At 43.0% G+C, this 16,987-nt stretch overlaps 1 protein-coding gene across 5 annotated transcripts in view; it reads right to left on the bottom strand.

The window, feature by feature from the left end:
- Nucleotides 1-12,496: 12,496 nt before the first annotated feature.
- Nucleotides 12,497-16,987, bottom strand: part of mtss1la (MTSS I-BAR domain containing 2a) — a 39,281-nt gene continuing 34,790 nt past the window's right edge. For 3 of the 5 annotated variants that reach the window (XM_031822953.1, XM_031822951.1, XM_031822952.1), the window contains 3 exons: nt 16,134-16,307; nt 15,731-15,899; nt 12,497-15,614 (listed from right to left, as the gene is read on the bottom strand). In XM_031822953.1, the coding sequence (XP_031678813.1) occupies nt 14,707-15,614; nt 15,731-15,899; nt 16,134-16,307 (1,251 nt within the window). In that variant the 3' untranslated portion in view covers nt 12,497-14,706. Of the gene's footprint in view, nt 15,615-15,730; nt 15,900-16,133; nt 16,308-16,715; nt 16,872-16,987 lie in introns of all 5 variants that reach the window. The other 2 variants (XM_031822949.1, XM_031822950.1) reach the window with 1 other exon arrangement.

Raw genomic sequence — 16,987 nt, 5'->3', positions numbered from 1 at the left:
CCAACCCCATGTGACCGCCTGGTAGCGGCTTGCATCCTGGGATCTAGCCCGTTCCACTGCGGTTAAGAAGTCTGTGACCAAATAAACTACTTGTGCAAACATGAACCATTGAGCACTCTCAGTTATTGATCTCCACTCTTTAGCCCGAAGACTTAGCGGGAGTCAAATACAGACGGTGAAGCAGTTCTCTCCTGGCACAGTCAATTCCAACTCAGATTTTCAATGTATTGTGGAAAGCTAGGAACATGACACATGGTAGAGACAATATGAATGGGCAACATAGTGGCAAATTAGGAGTCAAGGTTAGGCTGCTGTAAATGAGAACTCAAAACAAAAATACTTGTATTGTGAGATGTAGCCTTTTAATAGAGTGAGAAAAGGGCTTTGCAAACTGGGCAGTAGCTCTGTGCTGCCTGTGTTCTGTGTTCAGCAGAGTGTTAACAGTCAACACTATCACTGGTCCATGCCTACCCAGCCACCAGAACACCCCCAACATTGTTATCTTCAAGTGCACCCCAAATTTCTCACAGTAATTTCATGGCTCATGACAATTTGACAACAGCTAAATATGTGGGTACGGACTTAAAATGTGATGTTGCCAAATTGTTTATAGTGTCACACATTAGATAAGAGGGTAACAACATGATGGAACCTGGATGTTTGGTTTCATCCAGAACTCTCCTGTAACCTCTGAGGTGAGACAGACACTTGCGGTACATCTAAATTTTTCACACTTCCCCCAAAACTTGCACACTCCCTGTCGTGGATTTATAAACATTGAATTGGTGTAAGGAGGGAGTTTCGCCCATTGTTAAATCCATGACGGCAGTGTGCAACACGCTTGGGAAGAAGGGGGTCAAGGGCTCCTTCCTGGCCAGTACAGAAAGAGGATGCTTCTCTATCCTAATGAGATCTAAGAGGTTACAACTGTGTTAGTTACATCAATTATTAATGAATATGAGTGCATGTTGTTTGTGTATTAACCTCACTTGATGTGAGAGAGAGAGCACAAATACCATGTATACATTCCATATTCATAATGATGTCATAAACAAATGACACCATTTTTATATATCATATTACATTATGAATGCACTACTGCAACTATCAGTGTAAGAGATGACACGAGCAAGCACAAACTGGCACACCTAAGGGAGCGCGGTGTACTTAGTGTGTGTGAATGTGGCCGAGATTCTGCCTGCAGGGATGAAAAACCAACAGGTTGAACACACACACACACACACACACACACACACACACACACACACACTACAAAAAAAACACGAGGAATACAAAATCTGTGAGAAACCTTTTTTTTCATCCCTCCTACAGCAGAAATAGGGGATGCCTATTCAGTTGCACAACTGAACTGAATGCATTAAACCAAAATGTGCCTTCCACAAATAACCCAACCCCTCTGAATCAGAGAAGTGGGGGGTCTGCCTTAATCATCATCATAGAAGTTGGCGGTTAACTCCCTTGCTTAAGGGCAGCACAGCAGATTTCTCCACCTTGCCAGCTCAGGGAAGGCTACCTGCTGCAAGGGTACCATGGGAAAAAAATACTACTTCTAGCTTCATGCTTACATTTGGCCTGATTCAGACTTAGGAAGTGTATGCCTTTCCTATGCGTTTTGAATGAAGCACTTTTCAGTATTTGGTATTCAGACCTAACTTACACCGGTGAGCAACGAGTTCTTTGAGAGTTGTTCCCTTATGTGTACTGAAAAGGGTGAGTTCCAGACACACCAGGTAAGGCCCCTCCCTTGCATGCTGCCTGCCTGAACTGGGACAACTTGAGATCCCTGTTTTTCTACAATCAGAAGACTACAATGGCCAAAAGGCTGTTGACAATCACTGCCGTTGTTTAACATAGCAGTGACCCTTTCTCCTGTAGTCTCAAAATGATTCAACATTATGTTTCATGTAATAAGGTTTATTTTCTACTTCAAATGGGGCACATGTAACAGAAAAGAAGACTGGTCTCAGCACCAGTGTAACACACGTGATTGTACTTCGTAACACTCTTGTGTTGTGTTTTTAAAGAAAGGACTGTACAGACAGCGATCCCAGCTGATTGGTGATTATTCTGACGATAGACACATGGAAGCACATTAGATATGCAGGACAACGGTATGTTGATGGCTGTAGATTCGGGATTCTTCGCTTGCATGTCAATATCAGACTGGGTACAATGACAAAAATATACTGAACAAAAATATAAACGCAACATACAACAATTTCAGAGATTATACAGAGTTACAGTTCATATAAGGGAATCAGTCAATATAAATATATTCATTAGGCCCTGCTCTATGGATTTCACATGACTGGGCAGGGATGTAAAACAGAAAGGAAAAGGCCACACATTGCTGCTCATGCTCCCAGGTGATTTTAATGATACAATGTTTCGACCTTTAGGTCTTCATCAGGCATTAAGGCCAAGAGGAGACAGTGTGTTCAGCCTGTGGATCCAGAAAGATTCCCTTTGAAGAAGTTTCCTCTCAATGTCCCCTCCCCTGCGTGACATCTTGACCATTTCTATTCCAATGTATCTCAGAGAACTAATAGGATGTCCAGCTTGTACAAAATGAACAGCAACCAGATTGCTTTTCTCCCCTGTCCGTATGTTGCGGTGCTCACTGATCAGGGGGGGGGGGGGGGGGGGGGTAAATGAGTTGCACTTGTACGTGAAGCTGTTTTGAGCACATTGGCCTGGCCACTGGAACCTAATTACCCTCCGGAACCTTGTCCAAGAAAGTTTTTCGCTGGTGGGTAATCAGATTTAACCACAAAGTCTCTCACATTTGGTGAACATAACATGGGGGATATTTAAAATGGGTTTCAATTGTGGGACAGTATCAATAACGTACCAGTGCTTCCTGATAATGTCCTGAAATCAAATCAAATCAAATTATATTTGTCACATACACGTGTTTAGCAGATTTTATTGCAGGTGTAGAGAAATGCTTGTGTTTCTAGCTTTAACAGTGCAGTAATATTTAACAGTCATATCTAACAAATTCACAACAATACACTCACATCAAAAGTAAAGGAATGGAATTAAGAAATGCCTTCCCCAATGGTGAGTATTGGGTGAAGCATGATGGGACATGTTCTGCCTTTTCTTTAACTTTTGGTTGAAGGCTTTCCAACTGTGTCAGTCCTTCAAAACAATCATTGGCATGCAGGGATGCAGCTATGGGTGGGCCTTGGAGGGCATAGGCCCACCCACTGGGGAGCCAGTCCCAGCTAATCAGAATGAGTTTTTCCCCACCAAAGGGCATTATGGTTACACCTGGCCTGCAGTTGTGAGGCCGGTTGGGCATACTACCAAATTCTCTAAAATGGCATTGGAGGCGACTTATGGTAGGGAAATGATAATTCAATTCTCTGGCAACAGCTATAGTGGTCATTCCTACAGTCAGCATGCTAAAGTGGCCTTTTATTGTACCCAGCACAAGGTGCACCTGTGTAATAATCATGCTGTTTAATAAGCTTCTTGATATGCCACACATGTCAGGTGGATGGATTATCGTGGCAAATGAGAAATGCTCACTAACAGGGATGTAAACATATTTGTGTCCAACATTTGAGAGAAATAAACATTTTGTGCATATGGGACATTTCTGGTATTTTTTATTTTAGCTCATGAAACATGGGACCAACACTTTACATGTTGCGTTAATATTTTGTTCAGTGTAGTACAATATACAGTAAATGTAAGTACCTGATGATAGACACAAGGAAGCACACTAGATGTGCATTACAAGAGTATGTTGATGGTTGTAGATTTGTGATTTGTCTGTTAGAATAGAAATAACTGTAAATTAGCAGGGAGTTAATGCAACCATTACAATAACAGCATGCTGGCTAACTCGCTCATCCCAGGAAGCCCCAAATATCTAACAGGTACAATACTGTATATACATCAGGATATGTACAGTATTCAATCATATGAAATGTCATTCAAATAAGTTGACTCACCCACATAAGTATACCTGGATCAGTGGAGGCTGGTGGGAGGAGCTATAGGAGGATGGGCTCATTGTAATGGCTAGAATGGAATCAATGGAACGGTATCAAACACACCACAGATATGGAAACCACATGTTTGACTCCTTCAGATTCTCCATTACAGCCATTACAATGAGCCCATCCTCTTCCAGCTCCTCCCACCAGCCTCTACTGACCTGGATGCACACGTATCATGCTTAGGCTAATGGCTAGGCTAATGTGGTCCTTTGTAGCTCAGTTGGTAGAGCACGGCGTGTGTAATGTCAGGGTATTGGGTTTGCTTCCAGGGACTACCCATAGGCAAAATGTATGCATGCATGACTGTTAGTCGTTTTGGATAAAAGCATCCGCTAAATGGCATTCATTATTATTATTCTACAGATGGCGACAATTAGCATAACTCTCCATTTTGGCCCCTTTCCCACCAAACATTCCCTTGTTCATAGAGCAGGTTTCCTGCATGAGCTAGGCGGTGGAGACCAACTACAGCCAGAGAGGAAGAGGTAAAGAAATCGGCCCAACTCGGTGGAAAAATCTGGCGCCAGGCTCCAGGTTTGAACTGCCATGCTTGTTCTGCGATCCATTATGATTCCATGATGATTCCATGAAGTGAGCTACATGTCCCAAATTATGGAACAACTTGTAGTGCGTTAAATATGATGCATTATTGCTAGGAACCCACAGGATCAACCACACCGACATGACAGAGGAAAAGGAAAACCAATGATGTAATGGTATGATGCCAAATGTAGGCTAAATATTGAGAGAAAACAAAAACAAAATAAGCCCATTAATGTGACAGTTTATAACGCGTGTGTGTGTATTACTGATGGCTAATATCTAACATTATACAAATTGTAAAAAAGAAAATATTACAAAAAATGAAGAAAAGTCCAGGCTGAAATTAAAACATTCTAGAGCACATAAGAGGTTACATTTGGCCCGAATGTCACTGCACGAATTTGGCTTGTCATCTCATTTGGCTTGTCATCTCATTTGGCATGTCATCTCATTTGGCTTGCGTCAAAGAGTCATCCCTGCAAGTTATTTAAAAGGCCATACGATTTCAATTCTGCGTAACGGCACAGCATTTCATATAATTCACTGTAGAAAGCGGCACACCAGTCATGTTGATTTGATTCAGTGTGCTGCCATATGACTGGTTTCACATTTGTCTCCTGCGAGAATGGTCTTATTTCTATCGGGCAAAAAATAAATGTGATGTTTTTCCACTTGCAACCGACAGTTTGGTCGACCTTATTCGTCGTTTCCTCGCACGTAAAGCTGGCGGAACTATGAGAGAATTAAGTCAAGGTCAGAATATGGCGTATCTGTAGACACACACCCGCTACACCTCCAACTCTTTGATCTCCACCCCAAACGCGTACTTTGCTGGCACTGGATTTTCCCCATGCATAAATTCAAGGTCAGAATATGTAGAGAGGAAAGTGCATTAAAAGGGAATGAAGTTATTTTTATGGACGCGTAGGGGAGAGTGGGGTAAATTGAGCAAAGCGCTTAGTTGAGCCACCGCTTGTTTTTAGGAAACCATATACAAAATTAATAATTTGATCAAATATTTAGGAAGATTCCATTTCATGGAGTCTGTGAAGGAAGAAACAACATGGAAAAAGTCGTAAGCAAGTTAGGTTTTCACCAAGACAAATTTGATTGGTTGTGTTAGAGGTTTCATGATGCTTCGATCTAAACCAAAGTAGATAATTTAAAGATTGTTCTATGCATCAGTTGGGGTCTCTATAAGCTTTAATTTGAGGTCCTGAACCTAGCATGAAAGTGCATCATTGTAGCAGTGTGGGCTAATATAGTAAAATATTTGCCATGTGGCAAGTTGAGCAAATTTAATGTACTCTTCCCAGGCATAATGCAAGGCATTGTCGCAGGGATATGTGGTAACACCAGGGCCTGGTCTATGTTAAAAGTGCTTTAAAAAAGTGCAAAGTGTTTGTTAGGTGTTAAGCCTGTGTTAAATTAAGTTTAAAATGATTAAGACAAAAATGTGATTGTGTTGAATTGTGTTTGGGGAATAAAGATAGACATGGTTTTTAAAAGGTAGTGGTAACATTTCATTCAGTACAGAAATTAATAGGTGGCTCAACGTACCCTGTCCCGAGGCTCAACGCACCCTGTCCCGAAGCTCAACGTACCCTGTCCCGAAGCTCAACTTACCCTGTCCCGAAGCTCAACGTACCCTGTCCCGAAGCTCAACGTACCCTGTCCCGAAGCTCAACGTACCCTGTCCCGAGGCTCAACGTACCCTGTCCCGAGGCTCAACGTACCCTGTCCCGAGGCTCAACGTACCCTGTCCCGAAGCTCAACGTACCCTGTCCCGAAGCTCAACGTATCCTGTCCCGAAGCTCAACGTACCCTGTCCCGAAGCTCAACTTACCCTGTCCCAAAGCTCAACGTACCCTGTCCCGAAGCTCAACGTACCCTGTCCCGAAGCTCAACGTACCCTGTCCCGAAGCTCAATGTACCCTGTCCCGAGGCTCAACGTACCCTGTCCCGAGGCTCAACGTACCCTGTCCCGAAGCTCACCGTACCCTGTCCCGAGGCTCAACGTACCCTGTCCCGAAGCTCAACTTACCCTGTCCCGAAGCTCAACGTACCCTGTCCCGAGGCTCAACGTACCCTGTCCCGAAGCTCAACGTACCCTGTCCCGAGGCTCAACCTACCCCATACCCAGGGTAAGTTGTGCCAAGAGTCTGTAATGTTTACATTCATTCTAATTATTTCCAGGGATACACAACATCCTGAACTATATGTCGATATCTTTGTTAGAAATCATTTTATATTTCCCTTGACTGAGTGATACTGAATGTAAACATGGCTCAACTTACCCCACTCTGCACTAACTCATGTCTGAATTCCCCCTTCATGAATAATTGACCAAATCCATTCCCTTCACTCAAGTAGAAGCAGCTTTAGCTTCTTAAAGGCAATGGTTGAAGTGTGCTACAGGAGCAGTACTTACTGTAACTGATGTAGCACATTTACCTGTGTCTGTGCTCTGTCTGTGCCTTAGAGAGATAAAGAGAGATATGGAGAGAGCGAAAGCAAGGGATGGAGTGAGGTGGCGGAGGGGATGCCCCTGAACTGCGGAATGTCCACCTTGCTTGGATGAGTTGAACAATAAGGAAGGAGAGGGATGATAGCCATGGCCTTGCATTGTGCTCTGAAGGTTAACTGCCTTCATAAAAATAAATGAATAAATACATTGATGGATGGATGGCCAGACAGACGGATGGACAAAACAATGAACCAAGGAATGAATGAAACCCTAAGTGAATAACTAGGCATCAAAACTATTATTGTAGTTCAGTTCTACATTTATAGATTCCCTGTCCCACTCCTCAAAGGAAAAGTTTCAAGTTTCAGGTTTTTATTGTCACGTGCATTAGTACAGTGAAATGCCTTTCTTGCTTGCTCTTTCCCAAAAATGCAGTAGTTTATATCAGTGCTACTATACGTCAAGTAGAATAAAAACACACAAGAAATAGAAATAAGAAGAACAGGAGAAAGTAAGTGGCCTATACACAATGTCAGTTCCAGGGTCAGTGCCAGTACCATATTTACAATGTGCAGGGATAGTGGCGTGGTAGGGTTAGATATGTATAGGGGTAGGGTGACTAGGCATCAGCATACACACTGAGTGTACAAAACATTATGAACACCTGCACATTCCATTACATAAACTGAACAGGTGGATCCAGGTGAAAGCTATGATCCCTTATGGATGTCACTTGTGAAATCCACTTCAATCAATGTAGTTGAAGGGGAGGAGACAGGTTAAAGAAGGATTTTTAAGCCTTGAGACAATTGAGATATGAATCGTGTATGTGTGCCATTCAGAGGGTGAATGGGCAAGGCAGAATACTTAAGTGCCTTTGAATGGGGTATGGTAGTAGGTGCCAGGTGCACTGCTTTGTGTCAAGAACAATCAACAGTTTCCTGTGTGTATCAAGAATGGTCCACCACCCAAAGGACATTCAGCCAACTTGACACAACTGTGGGAAGCATTGGAGTCATGGGCCAGCATCCCTGTGGAATTCTATCAACACCTTGTAGAGTCCATACTCCGACAAATTGAGGCTGTTCTGAGGGCAAAAGAGGAAGTGCAACTCAATATTAGGAAGGTGTTCTTAATGTTTTGTACGGTGTCGGCCACTCATCTCTGCCCTTTTTCTGTGTTCACGTCTAACCACATTGCATTTTGAAGTATAGGAAATACCACCCATTTTCAAATTCTCTCATTTTTCATGCCTCTGACATGCGGTAATGGTAAAAAGTGGTGTAGTAGTCTCCAGTTTTCTTGACATTTACTTTCACCCCGGCCTATATATCACGGTGACAAGGCATATGAACTAACAGGTTATAGGGTAAACAACACAATTATCACAACAAATAGGTTGTAATATGGCTTTTTTCCCTGGCTTGGCTTCCCATGCACCGCTACTGTTGTACACTCAGTGTATGATAAACAGAGTAGTAGCAGTGTACATGATGATTTTACGTGAGTGAGATGTCATGTGTGTGTGAGCAAATGAAGTGTGTGTGTGTGTGTGTGCATACATGGACCTGTGTGTCAAGATTTTGATTGTATGACTTAATAATAATAATAATTGTGAAATAAAAAAAGGGCAAATTAAGTCATACGATCAAAATCTTGACACACAGGTCCATGTATGCACACACACACAGACACACACACACTTCATTTGCTCACACACACATTCCATACACATACATTCATACTGACTCTGCACACACGCACACTAAGTAGTATTCCTGTGCTTGTAGCTCTTCAGGCTATTAGTCCTCAATAAAAGCCTTGGGAACTACTGTAGCTACTGTAGCCATAAAGAATCTGTATAAATAAGGATATTTCAACTATTGCTAATTAGCCCAGAGCTGTAAGCCTCCCTCAAGGGACCACCTAGTGAACTACTTCAGCTACACTGTAACGGCATAGAAGTGATCATTGTGCATTAATGAACGGTTAAGAAGATACTCATTAGTTATGAACAGAGCATCATACTCAAAATCGAGTTTAGTCTTTTACGTTTCTAGATTATCATGGGGGAGGGGAGGGGGGGGGGTCGTCATATACACTATCATCTTCTGCAACGAAGTATCAAAGAACAGACTGAGATGAGTGAAAGTTTTATTGTTGGATGGTTTTCCAATGTGTGTGTGTGAGATAATATATTCTTCACATTCCTCCATCTCAAAGACATTTAGTCACAAAGGAAGCCCAGAGAATAGCATAGGTCTATGTCATTGTAAATGATAGTAACAACATTGTCTAGCTAATAGGCTGGTTCTAACTAACAAACACACACAAGGCCATGCTCCAACAGGGTCTCTTGTGAAGCTCAGCGGAGAGGCTCTCTTATGGCCATACTGATTAGAACAGCTTGAGTCCCAAGCCAAGTGATTACACTCACAAATAATAATTGATTAAAGGGAGACCTTGTTGCCGCTCTGACAGAATCATGCTATCCTACTAGTTCACTAAATGAATTCCTCTACTATCAGAGGAGCTGGGAGATAATTATGTCATTAAAAATGAACTGAAAAGATCATCAGTACTAGACGTCTCTCTCAGATATCTCAGATATTGTATTTATCTGAGAGAGATGGTAGATTTGGGAATTAGATAATGATGTACTATTCAGATTTAAAATAATTGATGCGTATACAAACAGATGAAATACTTTCCAGAATGTCCCATTCATCATACGAAGGCGAGATCATTAGAATATGTTCTATTGTATCATTCTATTGTATAATTCATTCTCTGGATGAAGGTGGGGGAAACGGACTAATATTTTTTACTACATTTGTTAAGCCATATAGGAAGATAGATTGCCAAGTTTCGGAATGTCCATCGTCCACCGTCCACGCTTGTCGCTCCGGATGTCCTCTTCTTGTGGCTTTAAAATCTCGCCCACTCGGCCAAGCTTCAAAAAGCAGATGAAAGGTGTCTGGCGCCACCTTCAGTCCAGTCAACATATCGCAGCCTCTCTGGTTATTATTAAGTGCTCAGTCTCATAGTGTCCTGTCAGGGAGAGCCCATCTGTATTGGCTATTTCAAATGTCAAGAGTTGTATATTTTTTGATGTGGTGATGGTTTGTAGTAGAGTAATCTTGTGAGTAGCATCAAAATGTATCTCATGTTCAAACATACATGATTGCTACCTGTTTACCTGTGAAGTTAAACACATGCACCACCTGACAAGAGACTGCTCTCTAGTTGTAAGAAATTACAGCTCAAGAGAAACAACTTGATCCTATCATAGATCCTATCATAGATCCTATCAAAATGGCCAACTTGATCTCAGCGCATTTCGTATCATTCTGTATGTAGAGCCGAGACACTCCAATTAGCATGATATGTTACAATTTGTATGCTATGGATGTCCATCATCCATTTCGGATGATATGTTATGAATTATAATTTGTATGTTATGTTAAGAATTTGCTAAATATACCATATGTTACTAATTTACAAAACATATTCAGTACCAGTCAAAAGTTTGGACCTACCTACACATTCAAGTATAAAAAATAAAATAAACTATTTTCTACATTGTAGAATAATAGTGAAGACATCACAACTAGGAAATAACACATATGGAATCATGTAGTAATCAAAAAATCCAAATATTTTTTATATTTGAGATTCTTCAAAGTAGCCACTCTTTGACTTGATGGCAGCTTTGTACACTCTTGGCATTCTCTCAACCAGCTTCACGAGGAATGATTTTCCAACCGTTTTGAAGGAGTTCCCACATATGCTGACCAGTTGTTGGCTGCTTTCTTTCACTCTTTCGGTCCAACTCATCCTAAACCATCTCAATTGGTTTGAGGTCTGGTGATTGTGGAGGCCAGGTCATCTATCTGATGCAGAACTCCATAACTCTCCTTCTTGGTCAAATAGCCCTTACACAGCCTGGAGGTGTGTTTTGGGTCATTGTCCTGTTGAAAACAAATGATAGTCCCACTAAGCGCAAACCAGATGGGATGGCATATCGCTGCAGAATGCTGTGGTAGCCATGTTGGTTAAGTGTGTCTTGAATTCTAAATAAATCACAGACAGTGTCACCAGCAAAGCACCCCCACACCATCACACCTCCTAATCCTCCATCCTTCATGGTGGGAACCACACATTCGGAGATCATCCGTTCACCGACTCTGCGTCTCACAAAGACACGGCAGTTGGAACAAAAAATCTTAAATTTGGACTCATCAGACTAAAGGACAGATTTCCACTGGTCTAATGTCCATTTCTCGTGTTTCTTGGCCCAAGCAAGTCTTTTCTTCTTATTGGTGTCCTTTAGTAGTGGTTTATTTGCATAAATTCGACCCTGAAGGCCTGATTCACGCAGTCTCGCCTGAACAGTTTATGTTGAGATGTGTCTGTTACTTAAACTCTGTGAAGCATTTATTTGGCCTGCAATATCTGAGGCTGGTAACTCTAATGAATTTATCCTCTGCAGCATAGGTAATTCTGGGTCTTCCTTCCTGTGGCGGTCCATGAGAGGCAGTTTCATCATAGCTCTTGATGGTTTTTGCGACTGCACTTGAAGAAACTTTAAACGTTCTTGAAATGTTCCGCATTGACTGACCTTCCTGTCTTCAAGAAAAGCTGTTCTTGCCATAATATGGACTTGGTATTTTACCAAATAGGGCTATCTTCTGTATACCACCCCTACCTTGTCACAACACAACTGATTGGCTCAAATGCATTAAGAAGGAAAGAAAATCCACAAATGTACTTTTAACAAGGTACACCTGTTAATTGAAATGCATTCCAGGTGACTGCCACGTGAACCTGGTTGAGAGAATGCCAAGAGTGTGCAAAGCTGTCATCAAGGCAAGGGGTGGCTACTTTGAAGAATCTCAAATATAATATATATTTTGATTTGCTTAACACTTTTTTGGTTATTACATGATTCCATGGGTTATTTCATAGTTTTTATGTCTTCACTATTATACTACAATGTAGAAAATTGTAAAAATAAAGAAAAACCCTTGAATGAGTAGGTGTGTCCAAACTTTGGACTGGTACTGTATGTTACGAATTCCAATTTGGTGTGGCTAACGTTAACTACGTGGCTAACACTAACTTAGCTTGCTGGCTAACGTTAGCTAAGCTAGGAGTTAGGGTTAAGGTTAGGAGTTAGGTTAAAGGGTTAAGGTTAGGGTTAGCTAAAATTGTTAAGGTTAGGGTTAGTGGAAGGGTTAGCTAACATGCTAAGTAGTTACAAAGTAGCTAAAACGTGGTAACCATGTGCTCTTTTCACCCTTTGCTCCTTCATCTAAACTACTACATAGCCTAATAACAATTCCATAAGAAAACTATACTTGCTTGGATTTTCAATTAGCATATAGGATGTCATAAAAACTGTAAAACCTCAATCCATTGTTGTGCATCATATAAAATCTCTGACTCAAAATAAAGGGCAACTTCCCTCTACAGGAAAAGGTTGGTTTAATTGCAGAATAAATTGGTAGTACAGTACAGCAATAAAACCACTGCCACATCGCTCCTATTTTACATTACTTTTACATTTCTCCGATATGTAACATACATTGGTGTTCAGCTTATGATACAAACGGCAATACATACATCAGTATAATAATACACAACATAACATACAGACAGGCTCACAGAGCAAATGAGCTCCGTCACTTTCAGACAACAGATGGCTGTGTTAGTACACACACAATAAGACACAGCATTCAACCGCCATTTTGAAATTACCTCCTGGGCCCATATTCATATAGCATTTAAGAGTAGGAGTGCTGATCTAGGATAAAATCATCCTTGTCCATTAGTGCTGAGTGATTAACTGACATTTCAGTTATTTTTCCGTATTTTAACAACTAAACTGACAGACATTGGTTCAATTATTTGAAGCCCATTTTGTTCCGTTTTCTGTAAACTCAATGCACACATTATGCAGTTTCTCTAAAGAACAATCAGATCAAGCCCGAACTCTGTGATGTTGTAGTAGTTTCCAACAGGCCAATATTCTACATTGTTAAGCTCAGAAAACATGAACTACAATGACCATAATCCATTGAGCGCCTACTGGTCCGGTTTGTTTCTTTTACGCCAACTACGTAAAAGAGACAGATTAATGTGCGATCGAGAGAGAGCTCTCGCTTCATGAGGTATTTTTTCTTGAAAATACATCATTTAAGTGTTTGATAGTTGGTATTCAGCAGTCATAAAAGTATGCCTTATTTACTTTGAAGAACTACAAAAATAGTGAGAGTGTGCAAAGCTGTCATCAAGGCAAAGGTTGGCTACTTTGAAGAATATAACATTTAAAATCTATATTGATTTGTTTAACACTTTTTTGGTTACTACATGATTCCATATGTGTTATTTCCTAGTGTTGATGTCTGTCACGCCCTGACCATAGAGAGCTTTTTATTCTCTATGCTGGTTAGGTCGGGGTGTGACTAGGTGATTATATTTCCATATTGGCCTGGTATGGTTCCCAATCAGAGGCAGCTGTTTATCGTTGTCAATAACTGGGGATCATATTTAGGGAGCCTTTTTCCATTTGTGCTTTGTGGGATCTTGACTATGTATGGTTGCCTGCATTTCGGTTTGCATTTATTGTTTTCTTTGAGTTTCACTTCAAAATAAAGAGGATGGAACTATACCACGCTGCATCTTGGTCCATTTATTACAAACGATGTGACAATGTCTTCATTAAAAAGCTGTCATCAAGGGCCTCCCGGGTGGGGCAGTGCCACCAGAGACTCTGGGTTCGCGCCCAGGCTCTGTCATAACCGACCAGGAGGTCCGTGGGGCGACGCGCAATTGGCCTAGCGTCAGCCGGGTTAGGGAGGGGTTGGCCGGTAGGGATATCCTTGTCTCAGTGCGCGCTAACCAAGGTTGCCAGGTGCACTGTGTTTCCTCCGGGTTGGATGCGCGCTGTGTTAAGAAGCAGTGCGGCTTGGTTGGGTTGTGTATCGGATTACGCATGACTTTCAACCTTCGTCTCTCCCGAGCCCGTATGGGAGTTGTAGCGATAGTAGCTACTAAACAATTGGACACCATGAAATTGGGGAGAAAAAAGAAGAAGAAAAAAAAGCTGTCATCAAGGCAATTGTTATTTCATCGTTTTGATGTCTTCACTATTATACTACAATGTAGAAAATTGTAAAAATAAAGAAAAACCCTTGAATGAGTAGTTGTACTGTATATATAATCGAACCGAAACCAAACAGACCTCAAAAAGCACTAATCACTCAGCACCATTGTCCATATAATTGTATTATAGATTCATTATACACGAATCAGCACACCTACTCTGAGACACTTTGTGAATACAGGCCCTGATCGCTGAGTCTAAAGGAAAGGTGCCTGGGCTGATTCATTAGGAGACAGAGGGAATAGACAACCACAGCCACTAAGCCCACAGACAACATGGGAAATAGGAATACGACATAAAAATACATTTGTACGCAATTCATTACGTGAAATTTGTCCATTGGCCACCCATGGCCATTCATTGAATCTTTACACATTGACACTCGTTTTCCCTTTCATTTCATGCAGTCTTTTCCTGTCGAAGATGAGTGTTCATTCATTTCACTACTAGAGCTTGCAGTGGCACCACAGTTCTGTGGTCAGTCCCAGTAGATACTACCGCAGTATCCTGGATGCTGCTGCAGTATCCTGCAGTATCCTGGGGGCTGATCTGTCGTTGGAGACCGCCTTGCGGAGCCTCACACCTCTCCGTATGGACACCAGCATGTCCACGCCCTCCTGGGGCCTGTGTGGTGGTTGTTGTGGGTGTTGGGTTACAGAGTTGGTACCCATTGGGTCCGCTGGCAGAGGGTCCAGAGAGGAGAAGGGGAACTGACCTTCGCCCAGGGCGTGGGCGCTGGCCGCGAGCTCTCCGATCTTCTCCACCAGGCTGTGGCGGTTGGCTGCCAGCTGGGGGTCCTCCTCTAGGCTGAGGCCTGTCATGCCAGGGGGCTGCTGGGCATAGACACTTTGGTCCAGCCCCCCTCCGGAGCTCCAGGCGGTGGTGTCAGGTAGGCTCAGCCGCTTGGGGGAGGCTTTCATGTACTCCAAGGCACTGGATGGAGTCTCGTCCCCATACAGGTACTCTTCACTTCCCATGCTCTGGATAAGGCTGGGAGAGTAGCTGGGGGAGTAACAGGGGGAGTAGACAGGAGAGTCTGGCACCGTGGGGGTCTTGACTGGAACGATGGGGGGGCGGATGGCGATGGGGCCTGAGGTGGACGGTGTGCGTCTCACCCCCGTTTTGGAGGAGGGGGTCCGGCGGATGGTGGCTGTTCCAGAGGTGATGGCTCCGTGCCTCCCATCACGCCCTCCATCACCCCCATAAATCACTCCATGCATACCACCAGGAGGGCTCACTCCGGCGGGTAACCCGGCGGTGCTGGCCGGCCTCTTGGTCTGGATCATGCGGCGGTAGTTCTGGGCGATGTTGCTGTGGCGGGGGATGGTGGAGGACTTGTCGAAGTCAGCCTCCCTGCTGGTATCAGCGTCCCCGTTCAGAGAGTAGCACTCATAGTCAGACCCTGAGAACAGCAGAGAGAATGAGACAGCCGGATCCTATTGGATTTTCTATACAATTTCAGGTACTACTGTTAGAAGGGATACGTGTTGTTATCTGGTGTTGATCAGAGTATGTTACCCTGTGAGGGGATGGTGTCCTCTGAGCAGCAGGGTGTGTTGGTCTGGGTGCTGTAGCCACTGGAATACTGCAGAGATTCCCTGCTATTCTTCTGCTGCTCTATACTGAGACCACGGGTCAGCACCATGGCTAGTGTACTGGCTGCTGGGGACATGGCCTCACCGCCGTGCTGTGCGCGCACACACACACGCGCACGCACACACACACACACGCATGCACACACATGCAGAGAGAGAGAGCGAGAAAACAGAATGAGAAAGAAAGAAAAAGAGAGAGAGAGAGAGAAGAGAGAGGAGACTCACATTACCGTACAACAGTAGTAGCAAACATTAAAATCTACATCTCAACAACTCATGCAGATTGTTGAGTACTGTTACTGCATCCAATGTGTGCTCATCATTACCTTGGCTGCTATAGTAGCTTGGGCCATCCTGGACCTATGAGTGTCTGGGTGCATCCCAGAGAACCCTTTAGGACTGGAAGGAACCTCCTGCTCCCTCATCCTGTCCAATGACTCTCTCCTTTGCTGCAGAGTGGTAGCCAGTGAGGGCTCATAGGTACTGGTTTTAGACCAATCCTGTGGCAGTATTATTGAGGTAATGAGGAAATTAACTAAACAATGTACCCTTGGATTGGACATGTCTATCATTCAGCAGTTCAGAAGTCTTTCCATTGTGGTACAATGGAAGCAGTATGAGGGTCCATGAAGAAGTTAGATTCTAACAGCATGGTACCAAATCTGCTTGTGCTGTCTACACAAATAGATCTCAGCCCTAAGCATGAGTCCTTTATTACAATGAGTTTAGCAAAGTCCGCTCAGCTTAGCAAATCTTTGGCATGAGAGATTTGAAAGCGGAATTCGACAACAGAATGGATCCTGAAGATATTATGCATCATGAGTTATGCAAATGAGTTGTTAAAGCCAAGGAAAAAGCAGTTAAGCAAATAAAAGATTAAAACGGAAATGCAGCAAATTAAAACAAACCTTCCAGCTAGGAACCTTTGAGATGGGTGAGGGGGGTTTGGATCCAGGAGAGCGGTTAAATGTGGGGGACCCAGGAAGTATGACAGAGAGAGGCCTGATGGAGCCAGTGTGTGAGAGAGCGGGGCGGAAGGTACCGAAGGATGAGCCCGAGCCAAACTGAGGAATGGACAGACATGTCTGAGTCATCGTGTTCATCACATACTGTACTATAGCAAGATCCCTCTGGGCCTCTTAAGCCATAGATTGGTCTGTCTGTCTGTCTGTCTGTCTGT

This window comes from Oncorhynchus kisutch, linkage group LG4 (genome assembly GCF_002021735.2).
Source record: "Oncorhynchus kisutch isolate 150728-3 linkage group LG4, Okis_V2, whole genome shotgun sequence".
Classification (NCBI taxonomy): domain Eukaryota; kingdom Metazoa; phylum Chordata; class Actinopteri; order Salmoniformes; family Salmonidae; genus Oncorhynchus; species Oncorhynchus kisutch.
The sequence above is the reverse complement of the archived record's forward strand: the minus strand, read 5'-3'. Positions and strand labels throughout refer to the sequence as shown.